Source organism: Camelus bactrianus, chromosome 13 (assembly GCF_048773025.1).
Source record: "Camelus bactrianus isolate YW-2024 breed Bactrian camel chromosome 13, ASM4877302v1, whole genome shotgun sequence".
NCBI classification, from domain to species: Eukaryota; Metazoa; Chordata; class Mammalia; order Artiodactyla; family Camelidae; genus Camelus; species Camelus bactrianus.
In genome coordinates this window covers 50,446,062-50,463,106 of record NC_133551.1, presented here as the reverse complement: position 1 = coordinate 50,463,106, position 17,045 = coordinate 50,446,062, and the positions used below count along the sequence as shown (strand labels likewise).

The 17,045-nt window shown below is 53.3% G+C and overlaps 1 protein-coding gene across 4 annotated transcripts in view; it reads left to right on the top strand.

The window, feature by feature from the left end:
• KCNQ4 (potassium voltage-gated channel subfamily Q member 4) overlaps nt 1–17,045 on the top strand; it is a 53,642-nt gene that overhangs the window by 14,779 nt on the left and 21,818 nt on the right. For all 4 annotated transcript variants that reach the window (XM_074376722.1, XM_074376720.1, XM_074376723.1 and 1 more), the window contains exons 2-4: nt 15,376–15,466; nt 16,128–16,254; nt 16,480–16,655. In XM_074376722.1, coding sequence (XP_074232823.1) covers nt 15,376–15,466; nt 16,128–16,254; nt 16,480–16,655 — 394 coding nt within the window. The remainder of the gene's footprint in view (nt 1–15,375; nt 15,467–16,127; nt 16,255–16,479; nt 16,656–17,045) is intronic.

Here is a 17,045-nt window from a genome sequence, read left to right as displayed (position 1 = left end):
GAAAGCAGGCTGGGCAGCCACAGGAGTGTGCCCAAGGTCCCCCCGGGGAGGGATGAAACCACTGTGAGAAAAGAAGAGGGCGCATCATGGGCTGGGGACTGGAGGGTAGCAGGGGCTGGCTGTCCCCTCCCTGCCAGATTCCAGCATAGAACTCAGTGGAGTCCAAGATTTTAAATTTAAACCTGGCCTTCCAGATCATTATGAACATATATGTGTCAGGAGGAATTGAACACACTTTATTTAACAGCTTATTAGCTTGATTCAAACTTTAAATATTTAGATTTATAGTGTGTGGGTCTCCATTTGTACTCTTTCCCAGCCCCTCAGTGTTCAGGGTGGGCTTGTGTTGGCCCTCCCTACATCCACCCACCCACCTCTGCAGCAACCCCAAGATGCCTTTACCCAGAACTCTCAGACTTCGGATGACAGTGGGAAAATCCTGACTCACTGATGCTCAAGGCCCTGGTGACCTGGGTCTTCTCATTCCCTCCCAGATACTGTCTGAGCATCTGCTGGGCCAGCCTGGGGGATGTAGGGGATTCAGAACTGGGCTTGCCCTTAGTGGATGGATCCTAATGAGCCGGTTGGGTGGGTGGACAGAGGCAGGAATCGCCTCAGCACAAGAGGATCCTGGGGTGCCCAGAGGGGGCCAGGAATTCCTACCAGGGGCTAGTGGAGCACTTCCCCTCAAAGGATATCAGGGATTCTTGGGGAGGAAGGGGGGACATCCCAAGGAAAGGAGAGAGCACAAAAGTCACCAAGATGGAAATGTACAAAGTATGGAGGGGTGGAGTGTAGCTGATGCCTAGTGTGTGTGTATAGCCTCAAGCTCTGGGCTGAGGAGCTGGCATTTTAGGTTGTGAACCACGAGGAGCCATTGTAGGATGGTAAATGGGAGAGGGGCACTCAGCCTGTGAGGTAAGTGGACTGGGGGTGAGGATGGGGTTAGAGCTGGAATCGTGGTGGTCAGTGAAGAGGTGCTGGAGGGAGGGGGAATGGGGTGAGTGCTCGGCTGGACAGGAGTAGAGGGCTAGGAAGAAGAGTTGATCTCAGCTTTGCCTTCTGGAACATTTTTCCTATGTCCTCCTTTGCTCTTTCTCAGTTCCTGCCTGTTTCTCTGACCATTCCGCTGCCCTGGGTCTCCTTGTTGGGGAGAGGAACACCTCTTCTCAAACCTTTTCCCCAAATAGGTGGCAAGTGGGAGGCTACAGCTGTATAAGAGGGGACCTACTCATTCATTCAGTCAACAAATTTTTATTGATAACGTGCTCTTGCACCAATCCCTGTTCTAGATGTAGGAGAGATAGTGAACAAGATAGATAGTCACTATACTCATGGAGCTTACATTATGGGGGGCCAGGGGACCAGAAACTGTATCTTTCCCTGGTGTCCACCCTCTGGCTCTCTGGCCCATGCCCCTGGATGCCTGGGAGTGGAGACTCTCTCCATTACCCACTCATTCCTTCCAGCTGCCCTGGTATCAGCTCCTATCTTCGGAACATTAAGAGGGGGGCCCGATGCCCAGGGTCTAACCCCAGGGACCACATCTCCATAAGACGAGTCTGGGTCTGGGGGCAGGATCTGGGCTTAGACTCTTGTCCTTTTCACTGACGCCTGACTTTGAGCCCCTTGTAAGAATCTTCCTGGCCTCAATTTATTTATCTGCCAAGTGGGGCTTTGGGGAGGCCCTGAGGAAGTGAGGGGAGGGGAAGGCCAGTCAACTCCAGTATTCCCCACTGGTGGACAGCTCCTTTAGCTGTGGGTGGAGGTGGAGGGGTGCCGAGGACTCAATGTCATCATCACTACCAATCCAAGATAAAAGCCGCTGTCTGTTGTATTCACTGTGGCCAGCCTCGTGCATCTTCTCATTTAATTTGTTCCTCACAACTAGCTCTGAATGGTCGGTGTATCTTCCCTCCCCATTTTCCAGATGAGGAAATTGAGTCGCAGTAAGGTGAAATGACTTGTTGAAGTCAGACGTGAACCTACCTGACTGTGGGAGCCCTTAAAGACGGTGCTATAAGGGTGCTGCCTGGCACCTGCCCCTCCTGGGCACTCAGCCTCGAGAGTAGTAACCCAGCCCTAGTGCCTCCCCGCTAACCCCCCTGGGGGCTGGCACCATCCTGAGTCCAGGCACTGCGTCCTACAACACTGGCCAGAGCAGTACCATGGGCCAGATCAGGCCAGGACCCGATTTAGGGGGCCTTGGTACCTCTCTGTCCTGTGGCGCTCAGTCTCCGCACCCGGCGTTGGTGGGTGGGCGAGCCCGGGGCAGTTGGGGTGTTGCGCCCCCTTCTCTGCCCCCGTCCTCCGGGACGCGGCGGCACCTTCACACTTTCCGCTTGGCCCGCTGCTCGCCTTTCAGGCTGCCGCGTTTTCAATTGTTAATTTGGAAACGGAAAAAGAAGCCGGCAGGGCGGGGGAGGCCGCAGGGAGGTAACCCGAGCCGCCGCTCCGCCCGCGCCCCTCCCGCTCGCGGTGCCTGGTGTCGGCGACGCTCCGCCCCTCCCAGGGATGGCCCGGAGTCCCGCCCACCACCGCGTCCCGCCCCCAGCCTGCCCCGCCCCTTCCAGTACGCCCCTCCCAGCGCCGAAACGGCGGGGCCAGCGCCGCAGACCCCGGAACGCCTAGGGTCGGCGCCTTCCCTGGAGAGGAAGGGGCCCTTGCGGGGGAAGTGGGCAGAAGCCGTGCCGCGGGAGGAGTCCCCCAAGAGCCCTCCTCCTCAGGAACCCCTCCTTCTCCCGAAGAGCCCCGCCTGGTGTCAACCTCCTCTGTGTCCCGAAGTGAACCCAGCCCTTTCTGCAACCCCTCAGCGTGTGGTCTGGGACAGATTCTTGCCTCCAAACCCCGGCACCAGGGATTATTGGCCCCATTAGACGGAGAAACTGAGTCCCGGAGAGGGACAGTTCACTTGCTCAGTGTCACGCCAGGCTGAGTTCTTGAGCCTGGCAGGGGTCAAGGTCAAAACTAAATACAAGCCCCATTCTTTGGGCCCTGATACCTGCAGTGTTCTGTCTTCCTTGGAAGAGGAGGGGGCGTCAGGACCAGAGGTGCAATTTGTCCCCTTCCCCTGACCTCCAGCACTCTTTCAGTGGTTAATGAGCTATTGGAAGTCCTGCTTTGGTCTACCCTGACTCCTCGTTGCTATCATTATTCAATTATAGGGGAGTTTTGGAGGTAGAAGGCTGTCCCTCTAGACTTTCCGTGCTGGGGATCAGCATACAAATGAAATGTAGAAGACCCTCCTCCTCCAGAGACTCTAGAAGTCCCTCAGGACCTGCAGCTTCAGGAACTGGCTCGTTCTTCATTTCCTACTGGGAAGCTGAAATCACTAGTCCCAGATGCATCAGTGAGAGATCGGGCTCTTGGAGACCCTCACTCAACTCCTTCCTTTCACTGAGGAGTAAACTGGAACTCAGAGACAGCTTTCCAACCCTTCAGCCGTGTGGTGTCCGAGTCAGGACAGAGAGCCTGTGGACCCAGGTTCCTAGCTCTGTCCATCCCTAGTGCCTCCCCTTCTGCTGCCCCCAACCCTGACACCTTCCTCAGAGCCACCAAGCAGACCTCTGCCTTTTAGGGGACTCTGAGTCAGTCAGTGCCTCTCCCCTTAAAGGCTGAGGAAACTTGGGTTATGTCTGCAGATGTACTTCCAGCTTCCAGCCTAAGACCCTCCAGACCACTCCTCCACCTTGGCTGTGGAACAGGCCCAAGCTCATTCAGGAAGCTTATCCCAGCTGTCAGGGCCCACTGGAACCAGTCTTGCTGGATTCAGTCTGGCTGATCCTAGATTTGAGATTCTCATGGTGAGCATGGCTCTCAGGGCAGCTGTAACCAACTGCCCCCGGTATGGCCTGTGAATTTGCATGCTGCTTTGCTTGTTAGTAGCAAAGGTATTGAAAAGCCCCTCCCCTGTCATGCCCCCTAAACCTCCCATTGGGTGACATCCTCAATGGCTGAGTCTGCAGGACTCCCAGGCTGGGCTCAGTCTCAGGGCCTGGACTTCCCAGGGGGCCTGGCCCTCCCTGGAGCTCCTGTTCCACCCTGTCAGCTCTTGGTGCTCTGGGAGTGCTGAGAACCAAGTGTCGGGAACTGAGCTCTTCCCCCTCTTTTGACTCTTCCCTCCCTCCCCTCTCCCCCCTTTGCACAAGTTCTGCTGATTCAGAGGACAGAAGCTTTCTTAGAGGTGACCCTAACCCTTGCCAGGCTCAAGTAGCTGGTGGCCTGGGTCATCCTCGAACCCAGTGCCACCCTGACAGATACAGCAGGAAGGGCAGGGGCTAGGCCCTAGGCTGATGCCAGGATGGGGGAATTTTTGAGGTGGGGTGAGGGGCAGGTGCCTGGTCCTTCTACAGAAGAAAAAATCAAAAGAACATTACCTTAGGAACTGGGAAATCTGAGTGCCAGGCCCAACTCTGCCTCTGATCTCCTGGATGATCACAGGTAGGTCATGTCCTTCTCTGGGACTCAGTTTCCCATCTATAAAGAGAGGATTGGTTGACCCTGAGGGAGCTTTCAGGGCCAAAATATAGTCAGTGTCTGCTCACCTCTTGCCACCTCGGCTTCCCTTTGTAGGGGTCACCATCATCTCTTGCTTGGATTATACCATCAACTTCCCAACTCAAGGCAGGTGTAAATGCCATTGCCCTCTTTCCCACTCCGCACCATGCCACAGTCTGTCCTCCGCTCCACAGTCTCTATGATCTTTTGCAAACATAAGTCAGATCATGTTACTTTCTGCTCAAAACTCTCCATTTCAAAAAAAAAAAAAAAAAAGAAAGAAAAAGAAAAGAAAAAACTCAAAGTAAAAGTAAAAGCACAAATCCTCGCAATAGCCAGTACATAATCTGCTTCCCACCTCCGCTGCCTCGCTACCACTACTCTCCCTCTTCCTCACTCTGCTCTGGGAGCACTCCTTTCTCCATGATTCTGGAACACACCAGGTACCCTCTGGCTCAGGTCTCTTGCACATGCTTTTACCTCTGCACAGAGCCCTCTTCTTCTCTCAGATACCTGCATGGCTCACTCCCTCGTGTCCCTTAGCTCTCTCCCAAATGTCACCTTCTCAATGCTGTTTTCCCTGCCCACCCTCTATGGAATCGCTCCCGACTCCCACACCAATACTCTTTGTCACATTTTTCCTGCTTTATTTTTCTCCATCATCATCTGACATTTGAACATTGTCTTGTTTATTTATTATCCATTTCCCCCGTGAGAATGTAAGCTGCGTGAGGGTAGGAATGTTGTCCATCTTTGTACCTGGCTCATACTGAGCACTCAGTAAACACTGAATGAATGAATGAGTGAGTGAGTGAGTGAATGCTCTGTGGCTCAGGACTGCGTTGCTGCCTGCCCGGGTTCCCTCATAATCCCATCGGAGGCTGGAAGGGTTGAGGTGTGGAGCCAGGAGCAGCCAGCCCGCAGGGTGTCAGCACACTGGGGAGGTGGGTAATACCTGTCAGAGGTCCAGTGCTGGGGTGGTCCCTTTTCTCAGGAAACTTTTACCTAGCACCCATTCCAAGTTGGTCACAGGGCACTCAAGGTGAAAAGGACAAGACCTCAGCCAGCTTTCAGTCTGTGGGAGGAGACAGGTACTCAAGCAGAACTTTTCATGCGTCGCAGTAAATTCCCTGATGGAGGTGAGCGTAGAGATGGGGATGCAGGATTATGGGAGCATGGATGGGGCAGGGGCTCCCACCTAATCCAGCCAGGTTGGAGGAGGGGCAGACACAGCATGAGCAAAGGTGAGGAGGGGAAAAAAATCTGTCTACTCTTGTGGGGGGACAAAGTCCGGACAGTGGAGTATTGTGTGCCAGGTGGGGCACTGAGTTGGGGAGAGTCAGGTGGCAGGGTGGGTAAGGGCCTTTCTTGCAACCCTGCTAAGGTGCTTGGGTCTGAGCCTGCAAATCGGCAGATTTGACACTTTTTAAAAAGCAGCAAAGCTCTTGGTTCAAATGAGATCTTACTGAGTCACCCAAATCCACACACACCGCTCAGGTAGAACGGGGTGGAGGGAGTTTCCATCGCCCATCTTGTTTATGTTTCCAGAATCCGGGCTGCCTATATTTTACCCTTTTGTTTGCTTTCACTTCACTGACCTCCTGCTTGGAAGCCCACGCTCCCTGTTTATTTGTGGAGTCAGCACCGCCTGGCCGGCCTGAAATAGATGGTTAGCCCCTGCTCCCTCCTTGTTCCCACCCTTGATGTGTTGCTCAGCCCACTTACCTGGTGCCCCAGGTAGTCTGGCTGGTGTGGCAGAGGGAAGCAGAGAGAACAAGTAGGAGGGTTTGGAGCTGGTCCAGGTGGGAGAGGATGAGGCTGTGACTCATTCAACACCTTTTCCAGAAGTCACCGCCTTCTGTAGTGTGGTGGGACCGAGACCATTCATGCTGGCTCAAGAAAGGTTGGCTTGTGGAGGTGGAGGACACCTCCTGCAAGAAGAGGGTAGAGGCTTCTCGTCAGGAAGTGCATCTGAGCTTTGTGGAGTTGAGACGGGGTGAGGGGATTCTGGAGCCACAGTCTCAGCTCCACTTCTCTCTGCACCTCTGCCAACTTTCCTCTATGGTGCTTAATTCCATTCCTGAGATAGACAATCTGATTGGCTCAGCCCAACCTATGGAGGTCCCTTCTGGGGTCAACGTCCAGCTCTAGATAAATCAGTGGTGGCCAGGAAAGGGGCACGGAGCCACATGCTACCATGTTGGGTTGGCCCTTTTGGACTATGTTGGTTGTCACGGCCATCCCAAGGGCCGCCCCTCATCCTGTGCTTCCAGTGCAATGCAAAGGGCTGGCCTGAGAGGATGAGTGATGCCGAATCCAGCCTGTGCTCGGGTCTGGATCAGCCCAGAGCAAGGGATGCCTGGTTCTAATGGGGTCATTTGGAAGGGTCAACTTTTTATAATTTTTCAGGCTAAAGTGACGGCCTTTTCTAATTGGCCCTCCAAGAAGGCTCATTTTTTTCATAGTTTGTACTATGTACTGGTGGCTGCTTTCCCTCCAGGGACATCCTCAAAGAATCTGGAACTGAGCTGAAGGCCAGCCCTTTCCCTTCTGCCCCACAGCTGGAGAGTTATGTGGCTGAAGGGACTTTAGTCATCACTAAGTTGTTCCCCACCTTCATGTTGCAGACAGGGAAACTGAGGCTCCATTGAGACCTTACCCCCAGCCCTGAGCCCCAGCTCAGGCCTCTGACCCAGAGAAACGGCGGCCGTGGCAGCAGCCCTGGTGTGGGGCCCTGGGTCACGTGCTTCTGCTCCCTTTGCCATATTTAGAATCGCTGGATCAGGGGAAACTTCTCGTCCCAGCCCCTGAGGATTCTTGGAAAGAGCCTCTGAGGCCTGGCTGACTGCCCCTTCCCTTTATTCCCCCTGCAAGAGAGAGAGCCAGCCTGTTCTCTCCAGAGGAGCCACACTGCACCCCCATCAGGAAGTGCCTCTCAGGTCTAGTTGAAGCCTTTCTTGGGTATCAGCTCTGGTCTGGGGTTTAAGAAGGCCTTTCCGGCTGGAAGGTGGTGGGGGTCGTGACCTCTGTCCTCCAGGAACCTTGGCTGAATGAGGACAGAACAGCCCCTGGGTCCCCCAGCTGAGGGAAGATAGAGCCTTGCCTTTGGGGTCCTGGTCTCGGGGGCAAGGAAGGGGTCATGCACTCCCAAGGCCAGATGCCAAAATGGGAGAGCCAGCTGGCGGCCAGGCAGGCGGCAAACCCTGGCCAGGCTCAGTCTGGGAGGAGGGACGCTGGAGAGAGGAAAGGAAGGAGGGAGTCCCGGGAGGAAGGAGGGGGCAGAGCCTGGATCTGCATTTACTTTGACCTGGTAGGAAGGGAGGGTCCCCTCGTCCCACACAGGCTTTTTCCTCCCTCAGGATCATCAAACTTTGAAAACCAACAACCAAGCCAAACCAAACTAAAAATGCATGTGTGGCATACCTGTTATGTTCTAGGTCTTTTCTCCTGTCATCACCTGTGGGGATACTGGTCCTGTGATCCCATGGGACCCCTCTCCAGGGCTTGGTCAGTTCCCTCTGCCATCCTCCACGTCTGCAGTGTCAAACTCCTCCACCCCTTCAGACCCCTACCCACCCTACTCCCCACCTCTGAGAAACAGACCTAGCCTCCTCTTCCCAGAGAAAATCAAATCCCCTCGTGGGGGCTCTCTGGGCTTCCCCCATCTGACCTCCGACCTCCTCTCCCACCTGGTCTCTCTCCCTGCCCACTTGTCACCATGGAAACAGGTGAGGTCCTTTCTGCTCAGCACCAGCCCTTCCCCTGCTCTGGATCCCAGCCTCCCAGCTGCCCTGGGGACTTCATTCCATTGATCACTCCGTGTCTTTCTCGTATCTTGAACTTCTCCCTCTCTCTTGGCTTCTTCCACTCTGGCTCTCTCATCTTAAAAAAGCAAAAAACCCCCAGTGCATTCTTCGCTGTGCTCCATAGCCTTCTCCAGCTACCAATCTCAGCCCCTACACTTTGCAGTTACACTTCTATAAATAGTTATACCTCCACTCACAGTCTCTACTTCCTCACTGCCCCGCTCCCTTGCTCAACCCATCTGAACCTGCTCTGACCCTCCCCTCCCTCTAAGGCTGCCCCTGCCAAGGTACCCAGTGACCAACTTGTCACCAAATCCAATGGACATTTTTCAGGCCTTATCTCACTTGACCTCTTGGCAGCATCTGACACTGCCATCCACTTCCTCCTTTTTGAAACACTTTCTTCTCTTCGCCTGACACCTCTCTCTTCTGGTTTCCCTCCCATCTCACTGGCTGCCCCTTCCAAGTCCTGGTGGAGGGTGTGTCCTTCCTCTGTGCCTCTGGGGTCCCATTGAGTCCTCCTCTAAATTTGCCACATGCTCTCAGGACTATCTCAGCCACACCCGTGGCCTCAGTCATTACCTCTACCTCGATGTCCCCCAAGTCCACATTTCCAGCTTGGGTCTCTGTATTCATACTTAGAGTGATTGCCTAGTGTCCCACATCCATCTCAACATGTCCAGAATGGAACTCATCACCCCCACACCTGCTCCTCCCCTGGGCTTTCCCATCTCAGTTCACTGTGGCGCCTTCACCTAGCCAGTGTCCCAACCAGAAACGTCATTGTCCCCATTTCCAGTCAATCACCAGGTCCTACTTCCTAACACTATCTCTAGTCCGTCCGTTTCTCTCTAGTGCCACCACCATCCTCTCTCATCTGAATTACTATGGAGCTGTCTACTTGCTTTTTCTGATCAATCTTGCCTCCTCTAATCCATGCTCCCACCACCCTTGAGTGGTGCCCCTGAAACACAAGTCAGACCATGTCATTCCCTCTCAAAACTCTTCAATGGCTCCCCACTGCCTTCAGGTAACATTCATAATGCCTGAGGATCTGTCCCTCTCTGGTTTCTCCACTGCCTCTTCACTTTGGGCCCACACCTGCCAGAACTGCTGGCCACCCTGGGCTGCCTACAGGCTCCTGCATCTCTGTTGCTTGCACACACATCCTGCTTCCTCTGCTTGGGCCACCCACACCCGAGTCTTTGTCACCTCCTCCAAGTCTTCACAGATCCTGCTACTTTGGCTCCACTATCTTGGGGTTCCCCCAACCCCTCTGGCACACTGTCATCACCTCATCCATCATGTAACCACTGTGTTACATTTGTTAATTTCTTGAGGGGGGCCTGGGTTATTCATTTCTGGCTTTACAATAAATCTGGCTGAGTGTAGGTGGCAATGAACATTTCTTAGGAGAATGTGGCTCAGAGAGGTTAGGCAGTATTCTCTCTTCTGCTGTGCAAGAAGAGAGAATGCAACCCCACCCCCCAGCCCTCCCACCTTCCATATCCCCATCTCTCCAGCTTCTAAGTATCTGTCTCCCCAGGGACCTCCCCAGAGAGTCTGGGACTGAGCTCAGGGCTGATCCTCTCCTTCAACCCCACTGCTGGGGAGTCGTAAGGCTGGCACTCTCCAGCTCATCCTGCAGACAGGGAAACTGAGGCCCAGCGAGGTAGTATGGATTGGTGATCCAGGTGGACTTGCATTCAGTTCCCGGCCTTATGCCTTTGTACAACCTAGTATACCTTTCTTTCTATCTTTTTTTCCCCCGTTTAAATAATAGCTTTATTGAGATATAATTCAGATGCTATAACCACTAACCCCCTTTTAAAGTGTACAATTCAGTGGCTTTTAGTGTATTCACAGAGTTGTACAGTCATCATTGTAAACCTCTCGGAGCCTGGTGACTGTGAGCCGTGGTGACTGTGGTCTGCTCTTATGGGGATGCTGGGAAGAGGGCTTGGGAATGTGCACATGGAGGGCTTCATGTAGCACCTGGCTAGTAGGAAGCCTTGGCCAACGGAGCAGTTATGGGGTCACACAGCAAATCGGGGTGAAGCTGATGTTGGCATGAGACCCTCCTCTTCAGCAGGGCTTTCCTCAACCCCCCTGCCCTGTGGCTGTTTCCCTGGCAGTAATTTGAGGAAGGCCATGGGGACAGGGGTATTGGGGTGGAGGGAAAAGGCAACGATAGCAGTTGTTTAAAAAGCCTTGAGTTGGTTAATAATTGAGTCAGCTGCCGTTACTCCCATTCACTAAGCCAGTGATTCTCAAAATGTGGTCCCTGGGGGAGCAGCATTAGAATCACCAGGATCTTTGTAGAGACGTATATTCTCAGGCCCTATTTCATAGTTACTGAATCAGATGCTCCAGGAATGGGGCCCAGAAATCAATAATTTAATAAGCCTGCCAGGTGATTCTGATGCCTGCTATAGTTTGAGAACCATGGAGTCAAGCAAACCATTCACCTATTCAGCCTTAATCTTGCTTCCCTCCTGAATGAATAGGATAGTCACAGAATGGGTGGGTGGGGGAGGAAGGCTTGCAATAAGTCTCACGATCAACCTCAGCCAGGGAGAGCCAGCCAGTTAGCTCCTACCTGTCCCAGCTCTGCCTGCTGGGCTGGGTAAGATGGAACACTGGCCCCAAGTTGCACCCAGGCAGGATGGGCAAAGGTGCTCCAGTAAGTGGCTGCCAGTCTGGCCTCTCTGCTAGGGCGATTGTAGAGGACCCAAGCCAGTCAGCTCCTGAGCACCATCTATACTTTGTAGATGGGGAAACTGAAGCCTCAGAGGGGGCCAGAGACCATCTTTAGACTGTCCTTATTTGTTGTATGAAGAAAGTCACGTGCTAGTTCTGGCAGACACTCCAGACCTCAGCTGTCCCTGTCTCCTCCATCCCTAGGCCCCAGATATGATCTCCCTTCTACTGTCCCCCGAGTGGGTGTCTGTGTAGGACCCCTCAGGAAGGCCAAGGCAGCTTGGGCCCCAGCTCTGCTATGGATTCACTGAGTAATCTTGAGCAAATCTGTCCCTCCCTGGGCCCCATTGCCTCATCTGGAAGATAGGGATAATTATTCAGCTGCCTGGAACACAAGATGCACTTTATCAGACAAAATATATCTGTTCAACTGTATTGAGCATCTGACCTCAGCCAGTGTATGAAGGCTGGGGGAGGTGAAGTTCAGGGTTTTTTAAAACAGTGTCTACCAAATGGAGCTGGTCAAGGTCAGAGACTTGCCTTCTCTTTCCTTCTCAGGAAGGATGCTCGGGACACTGACGGGTCAGGGATGGATGTGCTTAGAGCTTTGGGAGCCTCCTCAGTGGGCACAAACTGGGGAGTTTGGTGACATGATGTTTTGATGTTTGTTTAGGGTGAATTCTGCTGTTCCTTTACTCAGTCTATGAAAAAATAAATAAAGCAGAGTCAGGGGAGACAGGTTGGGGATGGGGCCATTCCTTTGGAGAAGGGGTGGTTGGGGAAGGCATCTCCAAGGAAGTGATGTTTAGACAGAGATCTGGATGAGTAAGGGAGCAATAAATAGGCAGAGGAAACAGCAAAGCAAGTGCAAAGCCTGGAGATGCAAAAACTTCTGATGTTTTCTAGGAATGGAAGGGAGGTAGAATGGCTGGTGCACAGTGATGGAGGGGCTGGCGGGAAGCAGATCAAGTTCAAGGGCAGGGTGGGGCCGGATCTCACAGGGCCGTGCTGGACTCACTGAGGAATTTGACTGCCTCTCTCTAAGTGCGATGGGAAGTCAGGGGAGAGTTCTGAGGAGAGTCCTGGCTTCCGGCTTTGCATTTGTAGGAAGAATACGCTGATTGCTTTGAAGAGGGCAGTCATGGTTGGGCCAGGGTGGAGGCAGGGAGACCAGTCAAGGGCGAGATGATAGTGGTTAGTCTGTCCAGGGCTACATTCTGAAGTAGAGCCCACAGTAATTGCTAAAGGATGAGCCGTGGAGGGTGAGGGAAAGGAAGTGTCAGGGTAACTCTTAGACATTTGGCCTGAGCCCCTGGGTGGAGGGTGGTGCCCTTCCTGAGATGGGGAGACTGGAGAGGAGCAAGATTTGAGGGCAAATCGAGAGTTTGCTTTTGGACACGTTCGGTTTGAGAGGCCCCTGACATCCCAGAAGAGACGTTGATTGGGCCATTGGACTGGTGAGCTGGACTCTGGGGAGACGCTGCCACACCCTCACACCTGCGCAGTGGACGAGGCTATTGTGGTAAAGGGTAGGGGCAGGATTTAAAGTGTTTTATTCCCCCATTTGTATTTTTAAGGAAATGCACTTTAAAATTTATATTAGTTTGTTATTACTCAAGCAGCCCATGTTTATTTTTTTTTAATTAGGAAATGAAGATAAGCAAAAAACAAAACAAAAGCCAAATCACTCAGTTTTGCTCTGCTGACTCTTGTATGTATATAAAAAAATCTATATTTTTAGAATTGAAGTATAGTTGATGTACAATATTATATAAATCACAGGTGTACAATATAGTGATTCACAATTTTTAAAGGTTATTCTTCATTTATAGTTATTATAAAATATTGGCTATATTCCCCATGTTATACAATATATCCTTGTAGTTTATTTTACACATAATAGTTTGTACCTCTTAAACCCCTACCCACTCCCCTTCCCTAGTTTCTTTTCTATACCTGTGAGTCTGTTTCTTTTTGGTTATATTCACTAGTTTGCTGTATTTTTTAGGTTCCACATATAAGTGATATCATACAGTATTTGTCTTTCTCTGTCTGACTTATTTCACTTAGCATAATACCCTCCAAGTCCATCCATGTTGTTGCAAATGGCAAAGTTTCATATTTTTAATGGCTGAGTAATAGTCCATCTTGTATTTATACATCTTTTTCTATTCATCTGTTGATGGACACTTAGATTGCTTCCATATCTTAGCAATTGTAAATGATTCTCCTATGGACATTGGGGTGTATGTATCCTTTTGAGTTAGTGTTTTTGGTTTTTTGGATATATACTGAGGAGTGGAATTTGCTAGGTCATATGGTAGATCTATTTTTAGTTTTTTGAGGAAACTCCATACTGAAAAACATCTATATTTTAAAAGTTGAGATCACATTGTCCTTAAGGTTTTCTAATCTGCTTTTTTCACTTAGCTTACTGTGAAGTGGACATTTTATAGATGTGTCACTATTGACATGGAAAGAATAGCGTTGAGGAAAAAAAATTCTTGAAACACTCCGCAGGAAGCCCCAAACGTGACCCACTTACCTGAGGTTCTGAGTCAGCTGAGCCTTGGAACTAAAGGATTTCTGTCCAGGGCTGGGGTGAAGGTCCATCGAGATTTGGCAGCAACTCTTCCCAGAGGAGGGGCTGGATGAGACGCCCTCAGGAGGACCCTCCTGCCCCCGAGCCCTGTGTTAGCAGTAGTACCTATTTCCCCGGGATGCAGCCGCTGCCTTTTCTGTGGTTAATTATTGAACCCGAGGACCTGGTGCTCACCCCCACCTCTCTCTGTGCCTATGTCTTTGCTGACTCAGCTCTTGCCTGGAATTGGCCAAGGAGGCCTCCTCTTCACTCATTCATCCAAAACCCTTTACTGACATACTGACTACCTCCTCCACCCCGGGGCATGTGCTGGGCTGCAGCCCTATTCCTGCCCTCCAAGGAGGCCAGGAACCTCCGTCCGAGGAGCTGTAAATGGGCCAGGGTGGATCCCCGCCCTTTCCACGTCTTCCCTTCCATCAGCCCCCACTTTACTGATGACGAGAGACTGGCTCAGAGAAGGTAGGTGACTTTCCTAGGGTCACACACAGCAGGATGGGAATTTGAACCTGGATCTCTCAGACTCCGAGCTCATGCCCTGGCCACGAGGAAACATGAACACAAATGAAGCCATGTGGGCAGTGACTTGGGAGGCAAGCCCTGGGAGGGGGAGTTCTGAAGAGGGAACAGTGGGCAGGGGGCCTCCCAGAGCAGGAGCCCTGGTTTGAGGGGAGGGTGAGCAGTCTCGCCAGGCTTCACCGGTGAGGTGTTTCATGGAGAGTGCAGTGTCAGCAGTCCCAGGTGGGGACACTCTGGAAACACTTGGGGGAGGCTACAGGTCAGTTCACAAGGGATGCATTTCCAGAGAAGCCCATTCCCTCAGGAGTCTCTCCCCAGCCTGCTGTGTGTCCGGCACACCCCTATCAAAAGAAGAGCGCTTCGGGGCAGCCAGCCTCGTTTCCTTCACTGCATCTGCAGCCTGTGCCCCACATCCTGTCTTCCTCCACACACTCCCCACACCAGAGCTTCTCTCATCATGCCCTTTCCCCTCTTCCCATCCACTGGGAAGCTGGGAACCCTGGCTCTAAGCTCACTTCTATCCTGGACATACTGGGTGACCTTGGGTGAATCCCTTTCCCTCTCTGGGTCTTAGTTTCCTCATGTGTGCAGTTAGGGTGGAGGGAAGTGTTGGCTGAGTTGGATTCTAAAGTTCCTTCCATTTCTAAACGTCTGATTCTGGTTCTGTTTCTTAGCAACTTCCCACTGCCCTATGCGGAGATCCAGGCGTCCATAGCATGGCTCCCCGCTGCCTGGTGCCCCTCCCCACGCCCTCTCTCCTCTGCATCCTCCCGTCCCTCCCCATCTTCCCTGATCCCCTTTCCTTTCATAGCTGTCTCAGTATTTAATTCCATCAGAACCCACAAAGGCATAGGCAATTGTTCTCATTCTGCAGATGAAGCCACACTTCTGCTGTCTTGGAATTCATAGGGAAGGGGGGCTCCTGGGTCCCTCCCTTGGCCAGCCCAAACAGACCTGCCACCCGCAGCCAAGTGACCACATCTGTGAGCTGCAGCCGCATCAAGGGCAACTGAGAGTGCTTGCTGTAAGGTGTCTGTGAGCTCAGCAGCTTGGAGCTCTGGGGCTTCTCCCTCTGGTGTCTGGCACAGAGTCACAGCTCCAGGGAACTCTGATTCTAATCCCACTTTCCAGATTATTCTGCCAAAACAATGCTTTCCTCCTCCTCTGACTCTGACTCTGCAGCCCTCTACCAGAGGCTCCTTGGCTGTCCTGTCTGTCCAGCAGCTAACCCTCTCCTCCATGCTGCTATTGCAGATTTTTGCTGGTCTTCAGCTGCCTGGTGCTGTCCGTGCTGTCCACTATCCAGGAGCACCAGGAATTTGCCAATGAATGTCTCCTCATCTTGGTGAGTGCTGGAGTCTGGGTCCAAGGGAGACTGGGGCAGCACCTCTGGGCTGAGGGTGAAGGTGGGGAGAAGTTTCTCATACTGTGACTCAGGGAGTGGCTTGCTGTGCTGTGTTCCCTGAGCTGGTGGCTGCCCCTCTCTGGGCTTCATCCCATGCTTTATGCAGGTGTTGGGAGAGTTCTTGCCTCTATGCCAGGGCTTATGATGGGCCCAGAGAAGAGAAGAGGAGGCCCACTCCTCACGACCAAAGCTGCTAACTACACCCCTGTTGTGATGGGGTTTTTTCCCCCTCAACAGAAGCACTTCAGAGGGGGACAGTGACTGACAACCAAACCACCCCTTATGTCACCTGGTCAGGGTTACAGACTTTGGGATGGCTGGGAGGGAGAGGGTGGGGCGAGAAGCAGGAAAACCTAGACAGCTAATGGGGATAGCAAGGGAGGACAGACTTGAGCTTTCAGTCTCTTTGGTAGACATGGGAGAAGACACCTGCCTTCTGGAATCCTCTTCAGGTCCATCCAGGTGTAAGGACCTCTGGGAGACGTGGTCTGAGGAAATCCTAAAACCCCTAATCCAGGGACTCTGGGCTGGGTGGGTGTTGTGTCATCTGGGCCCTGGTCCTGAGGTGTGGGGACCAGAACCCAGGCACCTGGGCCCACAGGAATTCGTGATGATCATCGTGTTTGGCCTGGAGTACATCATCCGCGTCTGGTCCGCCGGGTGCTGCTGCCGCTACCGAGGATGGCAGGGTCGCTTCCGCTTTGCCAGAAAACCCTTCTGTGTCATCGGTAATGGGCACATCACCCCGCCCACGCCTTACCCTCAAGCCCCAGGGCTAACACCCTCACCCCATCCCTGACCCGGACCGTGGCTGCTGACACAGACTCAACGGACATTTCCAATCCCTCCCATGGCCCCAGGAACCCCCCGACCTCGGGTCCAGGCGCCGGGTAGGTTGGCTCCCCGGCGCTGGCCGTGACCTTGCTCCTCCGCCCTTCCCCGCCCCCTTACAGACTTCATCGTGTTCGTGGCATCGGTGGCAGTCATCGCCGCGGGCACTCAGGGCAACATCTTTGCCACGTCTGCGTTGCGCAGCATGCGCTTCCTGCAGATCCTGCGCATGGTGCGCATGGACCGCCGCGGCGGCACCTGGAAGCTGTTGGGCTCAGTGGTCTACGCGCACAGCAAGGTGAGGCCGGGCCGGGGCGGGGCCGGGGCAGCCGAACAGGGAGGGCGGGGCCGAGCCGAGGGGAGAGGTGAGAGAGTGACGAGGGACCCAGTGCCCGGAGGCTGAAGGAGCTATCTCGGGGGTTGGGCAGGGGCGGGGTCTGGGGTTCTGGGCCAGGCCAGGAGGTGGGGCCTGAGGGGCAAGGGCTTGCGGGGCTCACTTGGAAGCTTCTGAGTTGGGGGTCTACGCTCACAACAAAGTGGGGAGCTGGGGCTGAGTCTGAGGGTGAGGATGGGGCGGGACAGGATGTGGGGCCGGATCGACGCTTGAAAGTGGGGCTTGGGTGGCAGGGCAAGGTGGGCTTGGGGGTGGAGAACTGAGCGTGGAACCTGGAGGGTCAAGGGCAGGGCC